At 57.9% G+C, this 21,333-nt stretch overlaps 1 protein-coding gene across 1 annotated transcript; it reads left to right on the forward strand.

Moving 5' to 3' along the window:
* The first annotated feature begins 933 nt into the window (after positions 1-933).
* Positions 934-20,619, forward strand: LOC102435472 (multidrug and toxin extrusion protein 2). The gene is made up of 17 exons (XM_023764860.1): positions 934-1,056; positions 2,399-2,488; positions 2,729-2,797; positions 3,432-3,580; positions 4,414-4,456; positions 7,594-7,638; positions 7,856-7,953; positions 8,219-8,316; positions 9,262-9,375; positions 10,290-10,357; positions 11,171-11,279; positions 12,315-12,390; positions 12,717-12,786; positions 18,038-18,170; positions 18,241-18,335; positions 19,198-19,291; positions 20,120-20,619. Exons 1-17 carry the CDS (start codon positions 934-936, stop codon positions 20,338-20,340), a joined length of 1,695 nt encoding a protein of 564 aa, XP_023620628.1. The 3' UTR covers positions 20,341-20,619.
* The last annotated feature ends 714 nt before the right edge of the window (positions 20,620-21,333 follow it).

A 21,333-nucleotide genomic window follows, 5' to 3' on the forward strand; every position in this document is an offset into this window, starting at 1 on the left:
CCAAGTGTACGGAGCTAACAGTTAACAAGTAACCAGTAAGCAGAGGCCTGGCTCCGACCGTGCCTGGCAGAACGCGGCAGTCAGCTGCCCGGCAGGGCCGTCCCTACACTGGTCGGTGGCATGGGGAGCTGCCAGGCATGGGTACCAGCTCCCAGCAGGCTCCCTCTTGGGGTTGGAAGCCTCCCTAACTCCAAGGTGTGTAGGGGGCTTGCAGTGACTCCCTGCTCCCCTTGTCCTCCCCGGCCCCTCCCCAGGACTTTGTAGCTCTGGGCCCTCCTCATGGTGAGTCCTTGGCGCCTCCCCGGAGGCGGGAGACGCTCTCTCTGCCCTTCTCAGGGCCAAGGCGTGGAGATGGAGGATGGAGCGCGTCTGTGATGGCCCCGAGGCCGCAGGAGGCCGGGCTGGCCGCATGGAGCTCTGGCCAATAGTCCGGATGCAGCTTCCGCGGGCGCCTGGAGTGGCTCCTCAGGGCAGGGTTCTTGAGGCAGCCCGCCTGGTTGGAGCCGGGCTCTGCCGCCTGGCTCTCTGTCTCCATTTCTTCATCGTGAAATGGGCGCCATCTGGGCACGACCACACCAACGTGTAAGGCTCCCAGGGTCCCCGCCCCCCCTCGCCCAGCACACCCCTGCTCTGCCCCCAAGCCCCCCTCCGAGGTTTCGCTGCTGACCCCGGGGGAGAGCAGACACAAGGCACCCACAGGCGTCAGCCCAGGTGCCTCCCAGGTGGCCAGGGCTCTGTACTGTCCTTTCCTGGCTCGGGGCCAGGGCCAGTGGGCTGCCCAGGAGGCGAGGCTTACCCCACAGCTGGTCTTCAAGGCAGCCCTCCTCCCTCTCCTTACTCATTAGCCAGGCTGCAAGGTGACTCGGCTGCCCGGTGAGGCTGGCCAAGGGGGTGCTCAGGCGCACGGGAGCCCAGCCAGCAGCCAGGGCTCGAATGGACAGCCTCCAGGATGCAGTGCGCCCGGAGCTCGGGGGCTGCTGCCCTGCCCTCGGCAAGCTGGTCCCTGTGGGCTTTCGGGCTGAGGCGTGGAGGCTCTTCGTCCTGTCTGGACCCCTGGTAAGGAGGTGGCATGCGGGGTGGGGGCTGGGGGCCAGCTGCTCCAGGCATGACCTGGGTGTGCCAGGGGCTGCCCACGACCCTTCCCCAGAAACTCCCCGGTTGGCCACCTTCAGACTGCACCAGGGGCTGCCGCCCAGAGCAGGCGACCGCAGACGGCTGTCCCCGGACGGTGCCGGGGGTAGAGGTGGAGCCTGGCCACGCTCAGCAGGGACCTCCTGTCCTCCTTCGGAAACCCACAGGCAGGTGGGGGTGGAAGGTCTCACAGTGACAAGTGAGAGCCACCGATGCGGGAGCCACAGGCCTCCCGAGAGGTGTGTGCAGGGGAAGGGGGCCCGCTGCCCTTTTCATGTATGTATTTATTTACATATTTTATTGGTTTCAGAGAGAAAGGGAGAGGGAGCGAGAGATAGAAATATCATGATGAGAGAGAATCACTGATTGTCTGCCTCCTGCACGCCCGCCACCAGGGACCGAGCCCACAGCCCGGGCAAGTGCCCTGACCCGGAATCCAACTGTGGCCTCTTGGTTCATGGGTCAACACTCAACCACTGAGCCACCCCAGCCGGGCGCTGCCCTTTTTATTGACAAAGGAAAATGTCTTCAGATACATTTTTTTAATCACAAAAGCTAATTGATATGTGTTCCTTGTAAAAGTTTCAGACAAAACAAAAAGTTATAAAGAAGAAAGAAATTCATCTCCAATCCCACCACCTGGACATAGTCATTGCTAAGACTTTTTTTATTCTCACCTGAGGATATTTTTTTCCACTGATTTTCAGAGAGAGTGGAGAGGAGGGGGTAAGGGGAGAGAGAGAAACATTGATGTGACAGAGACACATCGATTGCTTGCCTCCCACACGCACCACGACCAGGCTGGGGATCGAACTTGCAACCCAGGTACATGCCCTTGATTGGAATCGAACCTGAAACCCTTTGGTGAGCAAGTGGACTCTCTAACCACTGAGCACACTGGCCAGGGCCTTTGCTAAGATTTGGGTGGATTTTATTCCTCCTTTTTGTTTATCTGTGGCCTGGCCAATGGTTCCAGGACATGGGCAGCAGTGGCGAATGCTTGCGTTAGTCCCGGGCTCCTGCCCGGTGTCTCATTGCTGCACGTTCAGGCAACAGACCTGCAGCCGGGGGTGCACCCAGCTGTGGAGGGCACAGCGGGAGCAGCGCTGCCTCCTGGCTCAGCACACAGATCCCGGGTGTGGGCTGTGCCGGGGCTCAGGGAGCTCTGCGGGCCCCTGGTGGACGCGGGGCTGTGTCGGGCGCCCCTGGACGCGGGGCTGTGTCGGGCGCCCCTGACCCAGGCTGCCCTGTCCAGTTCCTGTTCCAGGTGCTGTCCTTCATGATCTACGTCGTGAGCTCGGTGTTCTGCGGGCACCTGGGCAAAGTGGAGCTGGCGTCGGTGACCCTCTCCGTGGCCGTGAGTACAGGCAGGACTGGAGGGACGCCCCCTGCCCCCTCCTGCCCTCCCCAGCCACCCCGAAGACCCAGCACAGGGGCTGACAGCTGCATCCCAGCGGGGACGGGCCCCTCACCAGATGGCACACAACCTGCGGGCAGGCCGCCGGGAGGGGTCTCAGCTGCTGCTGGGCGGCCTTGCCCGGATGCAGGCCCTCCTTGGGCAGCGCCTGACCAGCCTATTTCCTCCTGTTGGCATCAGTTCATCAACGTCTGCGGAGTTTCCGTGGGTCTCGGCTTCTCCTCAGCATGTGACACCTTGATGTCCCAGGTAGGCGGGCCTCCTGGAGCCGGGCAGGGCAGAGCCATCTCTCTACTGCTGCCCAAAGGGGGGTGGGACCCCCAAAGGCTCCTCGGTGCTCCCTGGAGTGGGAGCCTGTCAAGCAGACCCGGTGGGGCAGCTGCCTCCCCCCCCCTCCCCTCCGCCCACCTGCTCCCTAAGGACCCAGTGCTGCCAGGAACACAGACCTCCCCGAAGCCGGGCCAGCAGCGAGCCTGGCAGGAAGGGGTGGAGAGGGTCCCTGCTCGTGTGTCAGATTTTGAGGGTGCACAGATAGGACCCCTGCCCCGGGGCGCCCAGCCTCGGGGACCCGAGTTCTGGGCTTCGGGTGGACCTGGGGACCTGGGGACCTGGGTTGGGCCCTGCTGCCACTTACTAGCAGGTGACTTGGCCAATGCTCTCCAGCCCCGGCCTCGGCTGCGCGGGGAAATAGCGCTCGGGAAGGACTGGGGCGGGGGGACCGGGCGGTGCTCCGTGAACAGCTCGGAGAGGCCTGGGCCGAAGTCCCTGCAGCGGGAGGCCCCTGGGCCGCGGGCGGCCGGCGTCTGCCCCTGAGGCCGGGCGTTGCTGCGGGTGCTGGCCCCGCCGGGCCGGGCGAGGCGCTGAGCCGGCGGCCGTGTTGCAGAGCTTCGGCAGCCCCAACAAGAAGCACGTGGGGGTCATCCTGCAGCGGGGCGCGCTCATCCTGCTGCTTTGCTGCTTCCCCTGCTGGGCGCTCTTCCTCAACACCCAGCACCTCCTGCTGCTCCTCCGGCAGGACCCGGCCGTGTCCAGGTAAGGCGGGCGGTGCAGGGGACCCTAAAGGAGCCCCCCCCCCCGCCCCGGGCGCCCCGCTTCCCCGTCAGAAACACACAGGTGCCGCTTGGGGGCGGGGTCCAGGTTAGGGTTGGGGAGTCTTCCGCACAGCATGCTGCTCTGCCTGCGACCAGCAGGGGGCAGACAAACGGCAGGTTTTAATCTGGGAGGAGAGACCAATAAGGGATTTGCATGTTTGCATTTGTGTCCCAGCACCAGCTGGACCGTCACAGATGCTTTTTGAAGAAACAAGTGTGGCCCTAGCCGGTTTGCTCAGTGGATAGAGCGTCGGCCTGTGGACCGAAGGGCCCCGGGTTCTATTCTGCTCAAGGGCCCGTGAGGAGGCAACCAAGCAATGTGTTTCTCTCACATCGATTTTTCCCTCTCTCTAAAAATCAATGGAGAAATATCCTCGGTGAGGATTAGAAAAAAGAAATGAAGTGTGCACTACCCCATATTCCAAAAAGGAGAAAGAGGACTGAACCCATTTCTGATGAACTACACCGTTTATCATTAATCTTAGAAACGTCCCTCATGGAATGCCTTGTTCACTGTATAGTATGTGCACTCATTGGCTAGTTCTTGATCAGAGAACTTTTTTTTACCCCCTTACAAGCCACACGTGACTCCAAATGCAAGTCCTCGGGCCCCGAGGCCCCTGTGGCTGGTCCTGGGGTTCCTCTCTGGCAGCACCCCACTCGTCCTGGCGGATACCTGCAGGGCCTGGGAGAGCTCTCCGCAAACCCGGGGTCCCAGGGTGCCCCGGCTGACAGGGCACAGCCTGCCCGCTCTGGAGCTTCTGTCTCTTGCAGGCTCACCCACGAATATGTGCTGATTTTCATGCCCGCACTTCCGGTGAGTGCCGAGCCTGGAGGCGGTGGGCTCCCCTCTCCCAAATTCCGGCTTTTCGCCTGTCCACCGGTCTGCTGGGAGGCATCCGCCTGCACTGAGGATGCCGGCAGGGGTCCGAGAAGTTCCCCTTCTGGTCCGTGCAGATTGAACTTTTAAAAATAACAGAACATGTTTTTCTGATTAGGAAGCCATTTACTGTAGAAAGCCCGGGGAAGAAAAACTTCAAATCACCTATAATCCTACCATCCAGAGAGAACATAGGTTCTCTTTCCAGGACTATTTCTACTCACGGATGCGCGGTTTCACACACACACATACACATATGCAGTTTGAAATGAGGCCAATGTGTGTATATTGTGTTATAACCTGCTCTTTCCCTTTCAAATATGTCATTAGTCCCTTTATATGATTAAACAGCCTCCCACGCACCCATTTCAAAGGCTACATAGTACCTCATTGTGCCACAAATTTTTAACCAATCCCCATATGTTGGGTATTTGGGTTGCTCCCTATATTCATTATTATAAATAAGATTTGATAAACATTCTTATAGAAAAACTTTGTGAACATTTGTAATGATTTCCTTAAGATGCATTATTAGAATTGGAGTTACTCTGCCAACAGCTTTTGATACCAATTTGTAGCATTTCTACTCCCACTCACAACACTCTCATCAGCAGAGTATTATTAATTTTTTCCAATTAGAAATAAATTGTTTTAACATGTATTTTATTGTCAATGAAATTAAACATTTTTTCATGGATTTATCGATCATTTGTTTTTCTTTTTAAAAAATATATTTTTATTGATTCCAAGAAGGAAGGGAGAGGGGGAGAGAGAGAGAAACATCAATGATGAGAGAGAATCGTTGATCAGTTGCCTCCTGCAGGCCTGCACCCAACTGGGGCCTGTGCCCTGACTGGGAATTGAACCGCAACCTCCTGGTTCATAGGTGGATGCTCAACCACTGAGCCACGCCAGCCGGGCTGATCACTTGTTTTTCTTCTGTGAATTGCTTATTATAATGGGTTCATCTTTTTCTAATTATAATAATTTGTTAAATAATAGCTTAACCCTTTGACACATATGTTGCACTTTTCAGTTTGTCACTTGCCTTTCAACTTTTTGATATATTTGACTTAAAGAATTTTTTAAAATATATTTTTATTGATTTCAGAGAGGAAGATGGAGAGAGAGATAGAAACATCAATGATGAGAGAGAATCATCGATCATCTGCCTCCTGCACACCCCCCACTGGGGGATTGAGCCTGAAACCTGAGCATGTGCCCTTGACTAGAATCGAACCGGCGACCCTTCAGTCCGTAGGCCGATGCTCTATCCACTGAGCAAAACTGGCCAGGGCCACTTAAAGAATTTTTAATGTATACGGAACAGATCGATACATCCTATTCCTTATAGTGTCTGTATTTGATGAGCTTAAAAACACTTAACCTATATCAAGATTATATAAACATTTGTGTACATTCTCTTTGAACCCCTTCATGGTTTTCATTTTTACATGTAAGACTTTAATCCATTTAACAAACTTTTTCTAAGACTCTTTATTGACTATTCCCTTCTTTCTTCTCCGTGAACTTACTGAGGGCTAAATAAGCAGCGTGTCCACTGAGACTGCGCTGGAATCCACGGCCACGCTCAGTGACACATGTCACTCCCTGGCAGCTGGAGTTGTCTTCCTGCCTCTCAAACCCCTTTATCCTCCATGGCACCAGGGGGCGATGTTCTTGAGGAGAAAGCACTTCAGAGTGCTTTACAGCACGCCCAGGTCTGGCAGGGCGAACCCCGGCCACCCACACTGAAAGGCCAGTGCCAGGGCCGGCCAGCTCCGGGTTTCTCTTGCATCATGGAACCACGTGAAAGGGCTGGTTTCTCCTCCAAGTCTTCCCTAGATACCAGGCTTTGCTCTTCAGACCAGGAGGGTGGTATTTTGTCCAACAGGGCCGTGTGCCAGCGCAGGGGATTGCACCCTACAAAGTTATCCCAGGGAAACTCCCGTGTTAAATAGAGCAAGTCCCTCCCACAAGATGCAGCTGCAAAGTTTAATGAGCAATAATAAGACTTATATAATGCTTACCTAACATTTGGAATGCTTAAATATGCCAAATACTGTTATGTAATCACCTTGCTTATGTATGTGCATGTATATTAGGTGCACACACAGTATCCCAGGACCGATGAGGAAACAGGCAAAGACCTGTAATGCCTAGAACAGGGGTCCTCAAACTACGGCCCGCGGGCCACATGCAAATACAAATATTGTATTTGTTCCCGTTTTGTTTTTTTACTTCAAAATAAGATATGTGCAGTGTGCATAGGAATTTGTTCATAGTTTTTTTTAAACTATAGTCCGGCCCTCCAACGGTCTGAGGGACAGTGAACTGGCCCCCTGTTTAAAAAGTTTGAGGACCCCTGGCCTGGAATCACACAACTCCTGAGCGGCAGAGCCGGTCTTTGAACGCAGGCAGTGCAGTTCCAGCTCCACGCTCGGGACCCTGTGCTACATCCAACGAGTAGAGGCTAAAGGAAGGGATGGGGCACACGGCACAGGCCCGGCCAGGCTTTGACAAAGGACAGAGAGCACAGACAACACACACACACACACACACACACACACACACACACGCCCCGGACCCCTGTGCTCCACAGAGAAAAAAGGCCCTGCCCTTCATGGGGCCTTAAACCTGCTCAGCGAGGCTGCTGGTGCGGCCAGCCTTGCTCAGCTCCCACCACTCCCTCCAGATTCTTGTCTCCAGTGACCAGGGCCAGGCGCCAGGTGGTCACGCCTGTGGATTCGGGATCGGTGTGTCCTGAACCAGCCACTGGGCAGCCTTCCTAAGCGGTGGGTGGCTGCCAGCACCCGCCAGCCCTCGGCCTTGGCAGGCGCCTGCTGCCTGCGCTCTCAGAGCCACATTCCCTGCTGGCTTGTCACCCGAGGCCGAGGCCTCTCCCATGGGCGGGGCCAGAGCATGCACCCAGCCAGGTGAAGCTTACCTGTGGGGCCCCCACGTACTTTGGCGAAGTCATTGCCCCAAACTCAGATCCCTAAGAAATCCCTGTTAATGTCCACCTGGTCATGTTTTGGTGGTTGTTTACCTGTGGGTGTGTTTATTTCATGCAGGTGATTTTTCTTTACAGCCTGCTGGCAAAATATCTGCAAAACCAGGTACAGGTCCCCGGCTGGAGGGTGGCTAGCGCACTGCCCGGGCCTGGGGGCGGGGGCTCTCTCCCTCTGTGTCCGAGTCTGAGTCTGCGCGCCCTGATCTCGGGTGCAGGGCCCGTGGGGAGCCCGATCTCCAGCCTCTCTGCACCCCCTGCATGTGCCCCCACGCCTGGTCCTGCCCAGCCCATAGCAAGGCCAGGCCAGTTTTCGTTTATTTCAGGGGATCGTCTGGCCCCAAGTCCTCAGCGGCCTCGTGGGCAACTTCATCAACGCCTTGGCCAACTACGTCCTGGTTTTGGTGCTGAGCCTGGGGGTCAGGTGAGGCCGCTGGGCTTCGGGGGCCTGTCGGAGACATGCGCACCCAGTGCCCACCCCGCCTGGGGCAGGTCAGTTGTCATCCTTGCTTCACCCACGACAAAGACTGTGGAGGCTGCTCGCACCGTCCAGAAGTGGGGGGTCATGAGGAATTTGATGGGGATGCCCCAACAAAGAGACAGGGCGAGACGGGTCCCGGGGGCCTGAGCGAGCCCTGCCTGCCTCTGCCATGCTGGCCTCAGCCCAGCCCTGCCGTCTCCCCTCCCAGGGGCTCTGCCTACGCCAACACCCTCTCCCAGTTCGTGCAGACGGTCTTCCTGCTGCTCTACATCGTGCTGAGGAAGCTGCATCGGGAGACGTGGGCAGGTGGGCCGCCTGCTTCAGCCCCTGCGCGGCCCAGGGCGCTGCTTGGGCGGGTAGAGGGCCGGCTGGAGCCCATCGGAGGGGCCCCATCCCCGACCTGCTTCTATTTCCCTTCAGGGCCTTGCTCTACCCCTCAGGACTCCCACCCCGAAGTCCTGGGGTCCCCTCACCCCATGCCCCACGGTGCAGAGCCCCGCAGGAGTCAGGCTCAGGGAGCCTTCCACTGGCCCCAGGATCTCAGGAGTAATAGTAACAACAGGCAAAATCCTAGGTGTCAGCCCGGCGACCGGCACTCCTGACCCGGCTAAGGGCACCTTATCATTCCCATTCCCTTTACACGGAGGAAACTGAGACCCAGAGAGGCTAAGCGATCTCCCCAAAATGCCAAAGATGGTGCACGGTGGGGGCTGGCCTCGAACCCATGCCTGTCCGCTCCCAGGCTTCCGGTTCCGAGCCTCTGCCTCCTGACACCTGGCGGCAGCCTGTGGGTCCGTCTCCGGGCATTTCAGGCCCAGCTCAGGCCTGGCCTCCTCCAGGCCAGGGTGTCCCCTCCGTGTCTGCACGGCCCTCGGGCTCATCCTCTGGCCTCAATCGTGCCGCCCTCCCGTGACCCTCCTGGGAAGCAGGGCAAAGATCAGGACGGAAACCTCCAGATGAGCAGGCAGAGCCCAGAAGGGCAGGGCACTCGCCCTAGATCCTGTGGTATCACAGATGGAGCGGACACCCGCCCGCACCCGGGCTCCCCCCCCCCACCCCCCCACCCCCGCTGCTCCGTGGCCCTGGCCCAGGTGGAGGGTGCCCTGTCCCCACGCCCTTTTCCAAGCCCCCACCAGCACGGGGCCAGCCGCATGCCCTGTGTAAGACGCCACGTGGGCAGAGCCCATGGCCGTCGGGGCCTGGCAGGGGGCACGCAGGGGGCTGCTGCTCAGCCCAGGCCTCTGCTCCTAGGCTGGTCCGTGCAGTGCCTGCAGGACTGGGGCCCCTTCTTCTCCCTGGCCCTCCCCAGCATGCTCATGATATGCATCGAGTGGTGGGCCTACGAGATCGGCAGCTTCCTCATGGGTATGTGGAAGGGCGGGGGGCGGGGGTGGGGGCGGGGGGCCCGTGGGCGGCTCACCCAGCTCAGAAGCCCCTCCCTGACAGGTAGTTGGCCAGTCGCCCAGGCCAGGTCGGTGGTGCACTGTCTCCCCTCAGTCTGTGAGCTCCCGGGGATAGGCCTGGCCTTCTGTGGTGGATGCCAGCACTGCCCTGGCACCGAGTGGGCACCCAGTGTAGGTGGCAAGTCGCCGAGCGAGTGGGAGGTGGAATGGATGGTGCGTGAGTGCGCGTGGGCCTGGCGGCATGGCTCTCCCCTGAGCGCTCAGCACGGAGTCCGAACTGCCTGAGAGCCGGGCCGAGCTGCACTCGCCCAGGACCTTCCAGGCGGCCCTGCCCCCACGGACAGCCAGGAAGCCAGGCCCGGCACAGAGCGCTGTCCAGAGCCACACCATGGCCCAGCTGGGTTTCCTGGTCCTGGCCCAGTTGTCTTTGCATACCAGGCCACATGCTTCACATTCAGCTCGCAAGCCAAACCCTCCCGGGAACAGCCTGCAGGAAATTCCGTGGCTGGGCAGGGCTTTCCTGGAAGGCTGGAGGCCCAGCAGGACATGTTTGGTTGTGAATTTGCCCTTCAAAACCACTTACCCTAAAGTGGAGGGTGCCCCGTCAGCCCAGGGCCTCAGGGCTGGCCCAGGCCTGCTCACCCCCGCATTCTGCAGGCCTGCTCACCCCTCCCCTCTGCAGGCCTGCTCATACCCCCTCCCCTCTGCAGGCCTGCTCATCCCCCTCCCCTCTGCAAGCCTACTGACCCCCCCACACCCCACTGCAGGCCTGCTCACCACCCCCTCCCCTCCAAAAGCCTAATGACCCCCCCCCCCCCCCCCGCAGGCCTGCTCACCACCCCCTCCTCAGGCCTACTCACCCCCTCCCCTCCGCAGGCCTGCTGAGCATGGTGGATCTCTCTGCCCAGGCCGTCATCTACGAGGTGGCTACAGTCACCTACATGGTGAGTGCCCTCCGCCCGACCAGCACCCCCATTGCCCTGGGGCGTCACAGGAGGGAGCAGGCTGTCACTCTGTCCCAAGGGGCCCTCCCTGGCTCCCCATGCCCGTCAGGTCCAGGCCCTGCCAGACTCACACACAGACACCCCAGCCACCCCGGGCTAACACTGAACTCACCCGGTGTCAGAAGAATTCTTTTCTAATTAACACCATCTTAAAATGAGGAGATTTTACACCTAATCTGGATTTCTGCATTTTCCATTTAGCATATGCCCATATTCCTGCACCCCTTAGAGAGAACTGGGTGACAGAGTCCCGGGGGGATCCTCTTCTCCGACAGGGTCCCCCCTTTCTCTAGAGACATGGCTGTCCGTGTCACTCATGTGCGAACCCGCCAGGCTCCTGGGCATCCAGGCTGTGACCACAGACTCAGCAAAGGGTCATAAAAACCTACACTTACAAAACTAACTTATAAGGTGATTCTTATTTTTACAGAAACATTTTTTTCCTCCAGGGAGCTTTCCTGGCAACTTAGGGCCATTTAAACATTCACTTCCTCATGAGTTTGGGGAACACAGTGAGTTTGACTGCAAGGCCCGTCTGCCTGTGACGCTTGATGGGTGATCCCCACCCCATGGCCCAGCATCAGAGACCCCCACCTGTTTGCAGCAGCTCTTCTCACGCTGCCTGGGATCCATCTAGCCTTCTCGCTCCTCCTCGGCCGGGGCTGGGGGGCTGGGGGGCTGCTTCACAGCCAGCCACCCCATCCCAGGGCCCAGGCTGGCTCCACTGACAGCACCTTCTTATCTTGATCCCAGATTCCCATGGGGCTCAGCATCTCGGTCTGCGTCCGAGTCGGGACGTCCCTGGGAGCTGCAGACACCGTGCAAGCCCAGCGATCCGCCGCCTCAGGCGTGCTCTGCACAGGTGGGGGAGTCCTCTCCCAGGGGAGGGGACTTGGCAAGCTGGGGGGTCAAGGGCCTGGGCCAGGGAGGCCTGGGTGCTGGCGGCCGGGCTGCCATGGAGCTGCCAGGCTTATTCCACCGGCTACACCTGTGTCAGGCCCAGAGCAGCCCTGGCTGATACGTGGACGGTACCTCAGCCCCCACTCTAGCCTGCTGCGCTCCTTCCCCACCCTCTGCTGGGCTCCCGGGCCTTCTGGGGGCAGCTTGCCACCACACACCTTAGTGTGACCCTCCCCAGGCGCTTCCCTCCGCCGCCCAGGGAGCTCTGCAGGCTTGCCCTCCAGCACCCCCAGGAGCGGGGCGCCCAGGCCACCCCTCAGAAGGAACCAACCGGTGTTCTCACCGGGCTCGGCTCTGGGTTCCGATCAGCTCCTCTGCGGAGAGCAGGGTGGTGCTCAGGCTTCAGGTGGCACTGGGTCCCCTAGAGCCGTAGTCGGCAAACCGCGGCTCGCCAGCCACATGCGGCTCTTTGGCCCCTTGAGTGTGGCTCTTCCACAAAATACCACGTGCGGGGCGCGCACATACAGTGGGATTGAAACTTCGTGGCCCATGCGCAGAAGTCGGTATTTTGCGGAAGAGCCGGTATTTTGTGGAAGAGCCACACTCAAGGGGCCAAAGAGCCGCATGTGGCTCGCGAGCCGCGGTTTGCCGAGCCGCAGTTTGCCGACCACTGCCCTAGAGGCCGCCCACAGCACAGGCCCCGGCCTCCCCGGGCAGATTCTGGCTCGTAGGTTAGAGATGGGGGTCTGAGAATCGGCATGTCCAGCACGTGACCAGGCAATCCTGATGCTGCTGGCCCAGGAACCCCACTTGGAGAACCACGGGAAAGGCATTTTATATGTTGTCCTTCCTACAGGGCGGCAAAGTAATGTCCCAGTCCCAGTGACTGGCTCTAATGCAGGACGGGAGGCCCTGGTGGGGGGCTGGGCTGACCTGTGCTGACCGCTGGACTCTCCATGGGCTGTTTAGCCAAATGCTCTTCCTTTGTCTCTCTCAGTTGGCACCTCGCTGGTTATCGGCACCCTGCTGAGCCTCCTGAAAAATAACCTGGGTTATATCTTTACCAATGATGAGTAGGTAATGGGTTTTCTTCACTGACTTCTGGGAAACGTCACAGGGGGTTGTCACAAGCCTGGCTTGGCCCTGGATCCACAGGGAGCAGGGCTAGGCCTGGCTTTGCCCTCACGGAGAGACGCCAGCATCTGGCTCGTCCCCCAGGCCTGGCCTCCGCCACTTGCCTGTCCAGAGACCCACAGACATGGAGACTCGGGCCAGGGGAGCTGGGTTGCATGGGTGGCCATGTTGGGAGGAGGTGTAAGAGAGGGAATACAAGCAGGTCTCTCAGAATAAGTCCTGTCTCAGTGCTCCCAACGAAGGTCCGTTCCTGCTTCCCCTGCAGGGAGGTCATCGCCGTGGTGAACAAGGTCATGCCCATTTACATCGTCTTCCAGCTGTTTGAGGCCATCTGTGTGAGTACACTGTGCCGCCCTCCCCGGGCCTCTCTATGTATCGCTACACGGAGGGGGCTACCTGTACAGTCAGTGCCCAGAGTATTTACTCATAGTAGGTCTATTTTTATTCAAAACAATGGCTCCCTTGCCTCCTGCAACTCCAACAAGCCAAACGATGAATGCAGGTGAGCAAAACTGAAAAGTTGCACCAGCGTAAGCGCACAGATCTTTGTCCGTCCTTGTTCCCCTGAGCCGGGGCCACAGGCACTGACCTGGGCCCTGCCTGGCCGGGAGGTCGACGGCAACCACACCTGTAGCCAGTGGAAGGGGCATCTCTGGGAGGGCGGGGGTCAATCCCGAATGCAGAGGGACTGGAATTTTCTCTCCTTTGCCCACTAAAGGGAGGTTCCATTGAGCACAGACTTGAACTCTGGGGGTTTGAAAAAGCACGGTGTGAAAGGAGAGCACTGCGGGCTCATTCCCAAGCAGGAGTAGGAACCCTGTGTCTCCTCTTGCCACCTGAGTTAGGAGAGCCCAGCAGCGCAGAGCCCAGCTCCGGAATCCACCCCGGGAGAGCTGGTTTGGGGGGGGGGGGTAGGGGGATCCTTCCCAGGGCCCAGCGCTCACTGCCCGGCTGCCCTGCCCTGGGACTTCCCTCTGAGTCTGGCTGGGCGTTCAGAGAGCACAGGCGCAGCACTGTCAGCCCCGGCAGCACGCGTCCTCCGGGCTGTGTTCTGTCGTCGTATCTGTAGCTTTTATCATGGACCATGACGGGGAACTACCTTGTGGGGGGTCAGAGGATGCTGTGAGGGTTACTGGTCACAGTGTTCCTCCTGACGCTGGCAGGCTGGAGAGCCGTGCTTCAGGGAGCTAGGCCTGCCTCCTCCCAGGCAGCGCTTCCCCGCTCACGTTCACCGCAAGGAACTTGGAAACAACTTTGCAACTAGCAATTGCAAGAGGCCTTTCCTCCTGGCTATGTTGACATTATTCTTCATTTATGTTTTCCATGGACATTATTTTCGTTTTTATACTTTTATTGAATTATAATCACATACCATAAAATTCACACATTTTCAGTGAATAATTGAATGATTTTAAGTAAATGTAGAGTTGTCAACCATCACGGCAATCGTTTCAGAATCTGTCCATCACCCCCAAATTTCCGGGGGCCTGTTTCACAGTCAATCCCTGCCCCTGGCCGGCCCCAGGCACCCACTGAGGTGCTTTCCATAGGTGTGTGAACTTTGCCTTTTATGAACAGCTCATGTAAATGAAACATAGGTCGTCTTCTGTGGCTGCCTTTTTAACTGAGGGTGACGTTTTGAGGTTTATCCATGTAGTAGTACTTTTTCAGGACTTCATTCCTTTTTGTGACAAATAACAGTCCATTGTGCGGGTGTAGCACATTTTGCCTATCCAGTCACCAGTGCGTGGGCTTCCGGGTTGTTTCTGGTTTTGGCTATTATGACTAAGGCTGCTGGGAACATTCTCGTACAAGTCCTCTGTGTGAACGTATGGTTTCATTTCTCTTTTTACAGTCCTAGGACTTGAATTGTTCGGCTGAATAATAAGTTTATGTTTAAATTTCTAAGAAACTGCCAAACTGTTTCCCAAAGTGGCTGTGATGCAGGCACCCCGGGGTCGGGGGCCCGAGTCCACCACCCACTGTGGGCTCTTGGCTTCATGCAGGAAAGAAGTCAAACTATCGCCAACAGAGAGGTTACAGCGAAGGGATTTTGTTTATTGATCTTTTATCCTGTGACCTGGTTAAATTCATTCTAGTCATTTTTTGTATGTGGATTCCTTAAGATTTCCTACATATAGGATCGTGTCATCCGTGAATAAAGAGTTTTACCTTTTCCTTTTCATCTGGTTAGAATCTCAGGACAATATTGAGTAGACGTGGAAAGATCTTTCATCTATGCCTTGTGCCCAATGCTGGGGGAAGTATTCAGTCTTTCAGCATCAGATATGTTACCTGTAGGGTTTTTACAAACACCCTTTACCAGGTTAAGGAAGGGCCCTTCTACTCCTACTGTGTTGAAACATTTTCTCGTGGATTTGAAGAATGTTGTTCTGTATCTATTGGGATAATCCTATGGTTTTTGTTCTATTAATGTGGTATAATTACATGATCTGATTTTCAAATGTTATACCTTGCATTCCTAGGATAAACTCCTCCAGATCATGGTGTATATCTTTTCTATATATTGCTGCATTTGGCTTGCTAATATTTTGTTAAGAGATTTTACATCTATATTCATGAGGAATATTCGCCTGTAATTTTAAATTTTCTATTTATTTACTTGTAATCCTTACCCAAGGAGGTTTTTATTGTTTTTTTTAGAGAGAGGAAGAGAAAGAGAGATCAATGTGAGAGAAAAAATCAACCAGTTGCCTCCCATACGTGCTCCAACTGGGGATCATGCCTGCAACCTATTGTTGTATAGGACGATGCGCCAACCAACTGTGCCACCGGCCAGTGCTCATCTGTAATGTTTATCCTTTTCCCTGTAATATCCTGACCTGGCTTTGGTGTAAGGGTGACATTGGTCTCATAGAAGGATTTTGAAAGTGTTCTCTACTCTTACACTTTTTGAGTTTGTGGAGGATTGGCATTGCTTCTCCTCTAAATATTTGACAGAATTCACCAATGATACCATGTGGGCCTGAGCTTTTGTCAGAAGATTTTAAAGTAATTCAATTTATTGACTTGTTATAGGTATATTTCCCTTCTATTATTGAGTTAGTTTTGGTAGTTTGTCTTTCTAAGAATGTATTCACTTCAACTAAGCTAATTCTTTGGCATGAAGTTGCTCATAGTATTCCCTTATAATCCTTTCTTTATAGCCAGGAGCAACGTCCCTTCTTTCATTCTTGATCTTGGTAACTTGTGGCTTCACTTTGCTATTTTCTTGGTCTTATTTACCAATGTCGACTCCTTGGTGTTTGCCAGTTTTGCGGATCTCATCAAGGAAGTAGAATGTTTGGTTCCGATGATCTCACGCTGATCAGGTTACGCCCATCTTCTGCTCCTTGGGTACAGTTTGCTCTGCTTCACTGGCTTCGGCGGGTGGAATGTTAGGCTGTTGACGGAGCTCCTTCTTCTCTCCTGACCCAGGCATGTAGAACCATACATCCCCCCAGTACGTGCTGCTTTCGCTGCATCTGACAGGTTTTGGCATGTTGTTTTCCTTTTCATTCAGTTTAAAATATTTAAAATTCCTCTTGTGAGTTATTGACTCCTGAGTTTAGAAGTGTGTTAATTTCTCAATATTTGGGTTGTTCCCAGGTTCTTTCTGGTAGGCATCTCTAATTTCACTCTGTTATGGCCAGAGAACGTATTTTATATGAATTCAATATTTTAAAATGTACTGTGACCTGCTTTGTGGCCTAGCATAGGTCCATCCTGGAGCTTGTCATGTGTGACTTCTCCCCAAGGCCTGTTGTTCTGTTTAGTAACTTGCCTGGACTATTTCTGTGAATCCTGCCTCCACAACCTGCAGCTGATATCTCTGCTTAGTTTTGTGTGCGTGTGTGTTTCTTGTTTATTTTTAAGCTTAGCTTCCTAGGGGGCACTTCCCTGTTTGCATAGCTCAGTGGCCAGCCAGTCACAGATTGGAGATTGTGGTCAGAGACCTCTGACCATTGGTAAGGCTCCCATTTCCTGCTGGAGGATCCGCATGTGGGCTGGGGGCACACTCAGGCTGTTTGTAGTCTGCTCAGCGTTGACTTCCTTCTGGGTCCTCTTGTGTCTCTTCTGTCCATGCCCAGGCTCCACTGTCTGGGAGGTGTGGGTGGCACGGGTCTGCTCATCTCTGCTCCACACACGCTCAGCTTCCAGCCACCGTGGGGTACATGGAGAACTGAGCCAGCTCCCCCACCTCCCCTGGCCATCTCCGCTCTTGGGGCTCGCTATTGAGTCCACCAGCCCATTGCTTCTCCTAGGCAGCCCCGCAGCGCTGGCCCTCCTGGGCACTGCCCTGCTGCGGCATTGTGTTCTAAAGGCCTCTCGAGCTTGGCCCTCCTGACCATTCCTTGCTGCAGGAGGGCTGCCCTGGGCACTGGAGGGTGTTCAGCAGCATCCCTGGCCTCAACCCACTAGACGCCAGGAGCACTGCCCCCCCCCCCCTCCAGTTGTGACAATCAAAGCCATTGCCAAACACTTCCAGGAGGCAAACCGCCCAGGCTGAGACATACTGGTCCAGAGCATATCGAGCATAATTTTGGAGACGTCTTTTTCTTAATCAAAAGTATCATCTTCTATACCCTGATATATAACAATGAGCAATGTGTGCACATATTTCAAAGCTCAAGAGGCAGCACCTCCTGTCCCCAGGGCATGACCTCTCTGCTCAGATGTGAAGAAGCCGCAACATACTCCGCAGCCCTCATCTTAACAAAGTAAAAATAACCAAGCACCAGCGACTGAGTGCTGATGAGCGTGAGCTGCGCTTCTTCAGCTCATTGGCTCCGGGTCCCTCGGGAGGACGAGGCTAGGAGATAAAGCAGGAGTCGCACTTCCCCAGAGCGGGCACAGGCCTGCCTCACATGGACAGCACAGCACCTTCGCTCGCAGGCGGTGGGCAGAATGACGGCCCGGCCGCAGGAGTATCACCTGCTCATCCCGGGACCTGGGAATTTTCCGATGTCAAGGGTCTTGGGTGGGGAGACGATCCTGGATGATCCAGATCCCAGCGTCATCCCAGGGGCCTCATGCGAGGGGAGGCGGCGAGCCAGAGAAGGAGACGAGGGAAGCGAGGGGGGAGCGACGCCACTGTGGCCTGAGCGGCGGAGCCCAGGGCGCAGGCAGCTCCCGGAGCTGGGAAAGGTGGAGACATTGTCTCTGGCCCAGAAGGCAGCAGGCTTGACTTCAGCGTGGTGAGGCCCATCGGGCTTCCAATCCCAACTACAAATCAATAGTGTCTTGTTTTTAACTCTAAGTTTGCAGTGATTTGCTACGGCAAGAATAGGAAACCAACACCTCACACCTCCGAATGAGTGTTAGGCAATCTCCGGGCCAGCTGGCGGGCAGTCTCCGGTTTTACCGCCCTTTCTAGGCGGCGATGAGGCGTGGAGGCGAAGGCGGGCCCTGAGTTGTGCCCGAAACCCAGCCGCTGTGCCACACGGGGGTGACCTGGGCTCCCGGGCTCCGCAGAGGAAAGGGGGCTGAGAGCACCACCCGTGAGAGTTTAGTAAACCGCCTAGCAAGTGCCTGCTGCCTGCCACCCGCCCCATCCCTGCTCACCGCCCCTCTGCTCCCGCCCAGTGTGTCTACGGCGGAGTCCTGAGAGGAACCGGCCGGCAGGCCTTCGGAGCCTTGGTGAACGCCATCGCCTACTACGCCATCGGCCTCCCACTGGGCATCGTTCTGGCCTTTGTGGTCAGAATGAGAACCATGGGTATGTGGGGAGGAGTGAGGAGAGGGTGGGGCGGGCGCTGGACACGTGCCCATTGTCACTGTCCCCACAGGCCTCTGGCTGGGCATGCTGGTCTGCGGCGTGCTGGCCGCGGCTGCCTTGGCCGCCTACACTGCGCGGATGGACTGGGCGCTGGCTGCGGAGGAGGTGAGTGTGCGGCCCGGCCTGGGGACACGCGCGCCTGGCCGGCCCGGTGAAGGGATGCCCCCAGAGCGGCCCCGGCACCTGCTTCGTGGGGCCTCAGTGGACCCACCCGCTCTGTCCTGTGATGGAGCCCAGACGGGGCCATGGCAGCAGCTCGCGCTCCGATTAGAGAGACGCGCACCCCAGAAAGCCCCCTCAGCCAGCCGGCTGCCGAACCCCAGGCAAAGGGCTAGTGCAACTGCCTGACCCCGCGTGCGCCCGCCGGGCGAGCCGTCATAGCTCTTGTCCACCGCCGCGTGCAGGCCGGCCCGCGGGCAGAGCAGGAGGGGTGCCCTCTCCAAGCCCCCGGTCCCCAGGGGTGCGGTTGTGCCCTCCTGTGGGGAGCGAGTCATCTTGGCGTGTAAGACGATGGCAGCACGGATGTAAAGCAGCACCATTTAAGGCCTGCCCCACCCCGAGCGTGTGCGGCCTCAGCGGCCGGTGTCACAGGCCAGCCAGGGAGCCGCCCCACAGGCAGGCAGGGAGCTGCCACGGAAGAGGCAGGCAGAGTGGGCGAGGCTTACCCAGCAGCACGTGAGGCTGCCCGAGGCGGCAGCTAGACCAGCACCGCTGCACCCCCGCCAGGATCTTTGCTGTTGACATAGAAGCCCCGACCGGTCAGCCGCACCCGGTCCATGGCTCCCCCACGGTCCTCCCCCCTCCTCTCTGCAGGGCTGCGCTCTGGGGCAGCTGGAGCAGGGAGGGAAGCAGAGCGCAGTCCCAGCACGGAGGTCGGGGGGGGGGGGGGGAGTGGGAGCTCCCGATTTGAGGTCCAGCTCCTGGTGCTGGAGGGCTGGCAGGCTGACCCGCGGGCTCTCTCCTGCAGGCTGAGAAGTACTCGGGGCTGCGGCGGCAGGGCACCGAGCACCCCGCGAGCGGGGCCCCCAGAGCCGGGCCCGAGGAAGGGGCCGGGTCTGCAGGTAATGCTGGAGGTGCTTCTGCTGGGCTCAGACACAAAGGCCAGCGGCTGCCTGTCAGGCAGCTGGAACCAGGCAAGCCCAGGGCTCTCGGCGTGACAGGACGTCTGAGCCCCGGAAGACACACTCACACACGTGCCCTCCGCCACGTGAGGCCGCGAGCCATAGCACGTCCTCAGGCGGAAGCAGGGCTGGGAGCTAGGTCTCCTCGCTGTCCCTCCACTGGCAAAGGCAAGAGGTGAGGCCGAGCGGGCGGTCATAGCGCCCCCTCCGCTCAGGGCAGAAGGCTGCGCCCTGGCCCACAGCTGTCCTGTTGGCGGGGGCAGGTCTGCCTGGCTCGCTACCTGGAGCGGGCACTGCCCACCTACCTCCCTGCACCGCACCGGAGGCGGGCACCTCTGTTTACACCCGGTGTCTGTGGTGGAACGATGGCCCTGCTCAGGGCACAGGCTCCTGCCCCGGCCGTGCTGAGCGCCAGCCGCGCCCCGGCTGGCACAGTGGCCGCACCGCAGCCTGGGCGCATGGTCCACGAGGCAGGTCACACGCACTAGAAACCCCTGTGAGGGCCATGTCATGACAGGGGCAGGCTTAGCCAGGGACACGCCTCCCTGACCTTCATGGTAACGTTATCTGTGCGTTAAATCAGCTGACGGCGCTTTTCCGCACGGTCCCCTCCGGTGCCCCCGCTGCAGCACAGAAAGGCGGCCGCTCCGTGCGGCTCACGGTGGGGGCCGAGCTCAGTTAGCGGGGCCTGTGGCAGACGGTGCAGCCAGGCTCCCCACTCCGCCTCCCCGGCCTGGGATCGCTGAGCTGCTCCCCTTTGCTCCGCAGTGGCCACAGGCACCTGCCCTGGCGTCTCCCTGACGATGTTCTCGAGCCCCGGGTGCCACAGGGACCACTTCAGGACTCCAGACGCAGCCCCGGCGCTCCCAGCTCCTCCCAGCGGGCTGTCGGGGAGGCAGCTGGCCCTCCGCCGCGGGGCTGCTCTGGGGGCCGCGTCGGCCACTCTGACCGCGGGGCTCGTGGTCAGCATCCTGGCCTCCAGGCGCTAGCCGAGTGGCTGCTGAGGAAGGAAGCCGAGAGGCTGCCCCACTGCACAACCAAGCTCCTACGGGATGCAGTGCGAGGCCACACCGGCCACTCCCCCAAAGGGCCCGGCCGCGGCCGACAGGTCTGACTTGCGCAGATTGTGTTGTGGTCAATGGCTCTCTCTGCCCCAGACTGAAGGCGAGGCTCCTGGGGATCGCACTTACTCAATAATGCAAACGGCTTCCAATTGGACATTTCAAAGCAAAACAAACACCATCACATTAAAAAGTATGCATTTCCTAGCTCCGTCTTCGGCCCAATCTGTCCGCAGCCTTCGCGAAGCTCTGGAAAAGGGGCCAGTGGGCCGAGACCACGCCTGTTGCCTGCCCCACGCCCCCCCGCACCGGCAGTGAGGCTGGCTGTCCGTAACCCCTCCCCCACCTTCCCCCAACCCCTCATCCCACTGGCATTTCACTTGTCAGAGACCTTGAGAAACCGTTCTTACCGCAGTGATGACACGAGGGCGCCAGCCCAGCTCGCTTTGCTGCAGGAGGAACTCAGTGTTGACCCGAATTCTGAGCCCGGGGAACATCTGCGGGCTCCTTGCTGTCTCAGCCGCACACACACCGCCACCGAGGGCAGAGGGCAGGCCGGCCTCCATGGCCAGTCCCTCAGCATCAGCGGCTATAAACACTCACAAACCAACCAGATGGGCTGATCAAGGACAGAGAAAAGGACGCAGAGTCTAGCTCTGTTTCGAAGGCCAACGTGCTATGAATCAGTCTCCTGTTCGCAGCGTCCACACAGACACCCAGCCTCCGGCCCACAGGAAGGCAAGCCTACACCCTTGTCTGACACAAATGCCTTTTGTTCGCGAGCGTTTAGCACCCGTCACACACCAGGTGCAGAGCGTGGTGAGGTAGTGCCACTGGCTCTTCGTGTCCCGTGGTTCCCGGGCGAGGAGGGAACGGTCCATAGCCTGACGAGCCGTGGAAACACGGGCACCTGGAAGGCCC

Source organism: Myotis lucifugus, unplaced genomic scaffold (genome assembly GCF_000147115.1).
Source record: "Myotis lucifugus unplaced genomic scaffold, Myoluc2.0 scaffold_355, whole genome shotgun sequence".
NCBI classification, from domain to species: domain Eukaryota; kingdom Metazoa; phylum Chordata; class Mammalia; order Chiroptera; family Vespertilionidae; genus Myotis; species Myotis lucifugus.

What these genes read in the sequence shown, in the direction of transcription:
- LOC102435472 (XM_023764860.1), top strand. Translation starts at nt 934, where the DNA reads ATGGACAGCCTCCAGGATGCAGTGCGCCCGGAGCTCGGGGGCTGCTGC. An exon ending in GTGACACCTTGATGTCCCAG is followed by an intron (nt 2,798 to 3,431) that starts GTAGGCGGGCCT and finishes GCCGTGTTGCAG; the next exon opens with AGCTTCGGCAGCCCCAACAA. An exon ending in GCATCGGGAGACGTGGGCAG is followed by an intron (nt 8,317 to 9,261) that starts GTGGGCCGCCTG and finishes CTCTGCTCCTAG; the next exon opens with GCTGGTCCGTGCAGTGCCTG.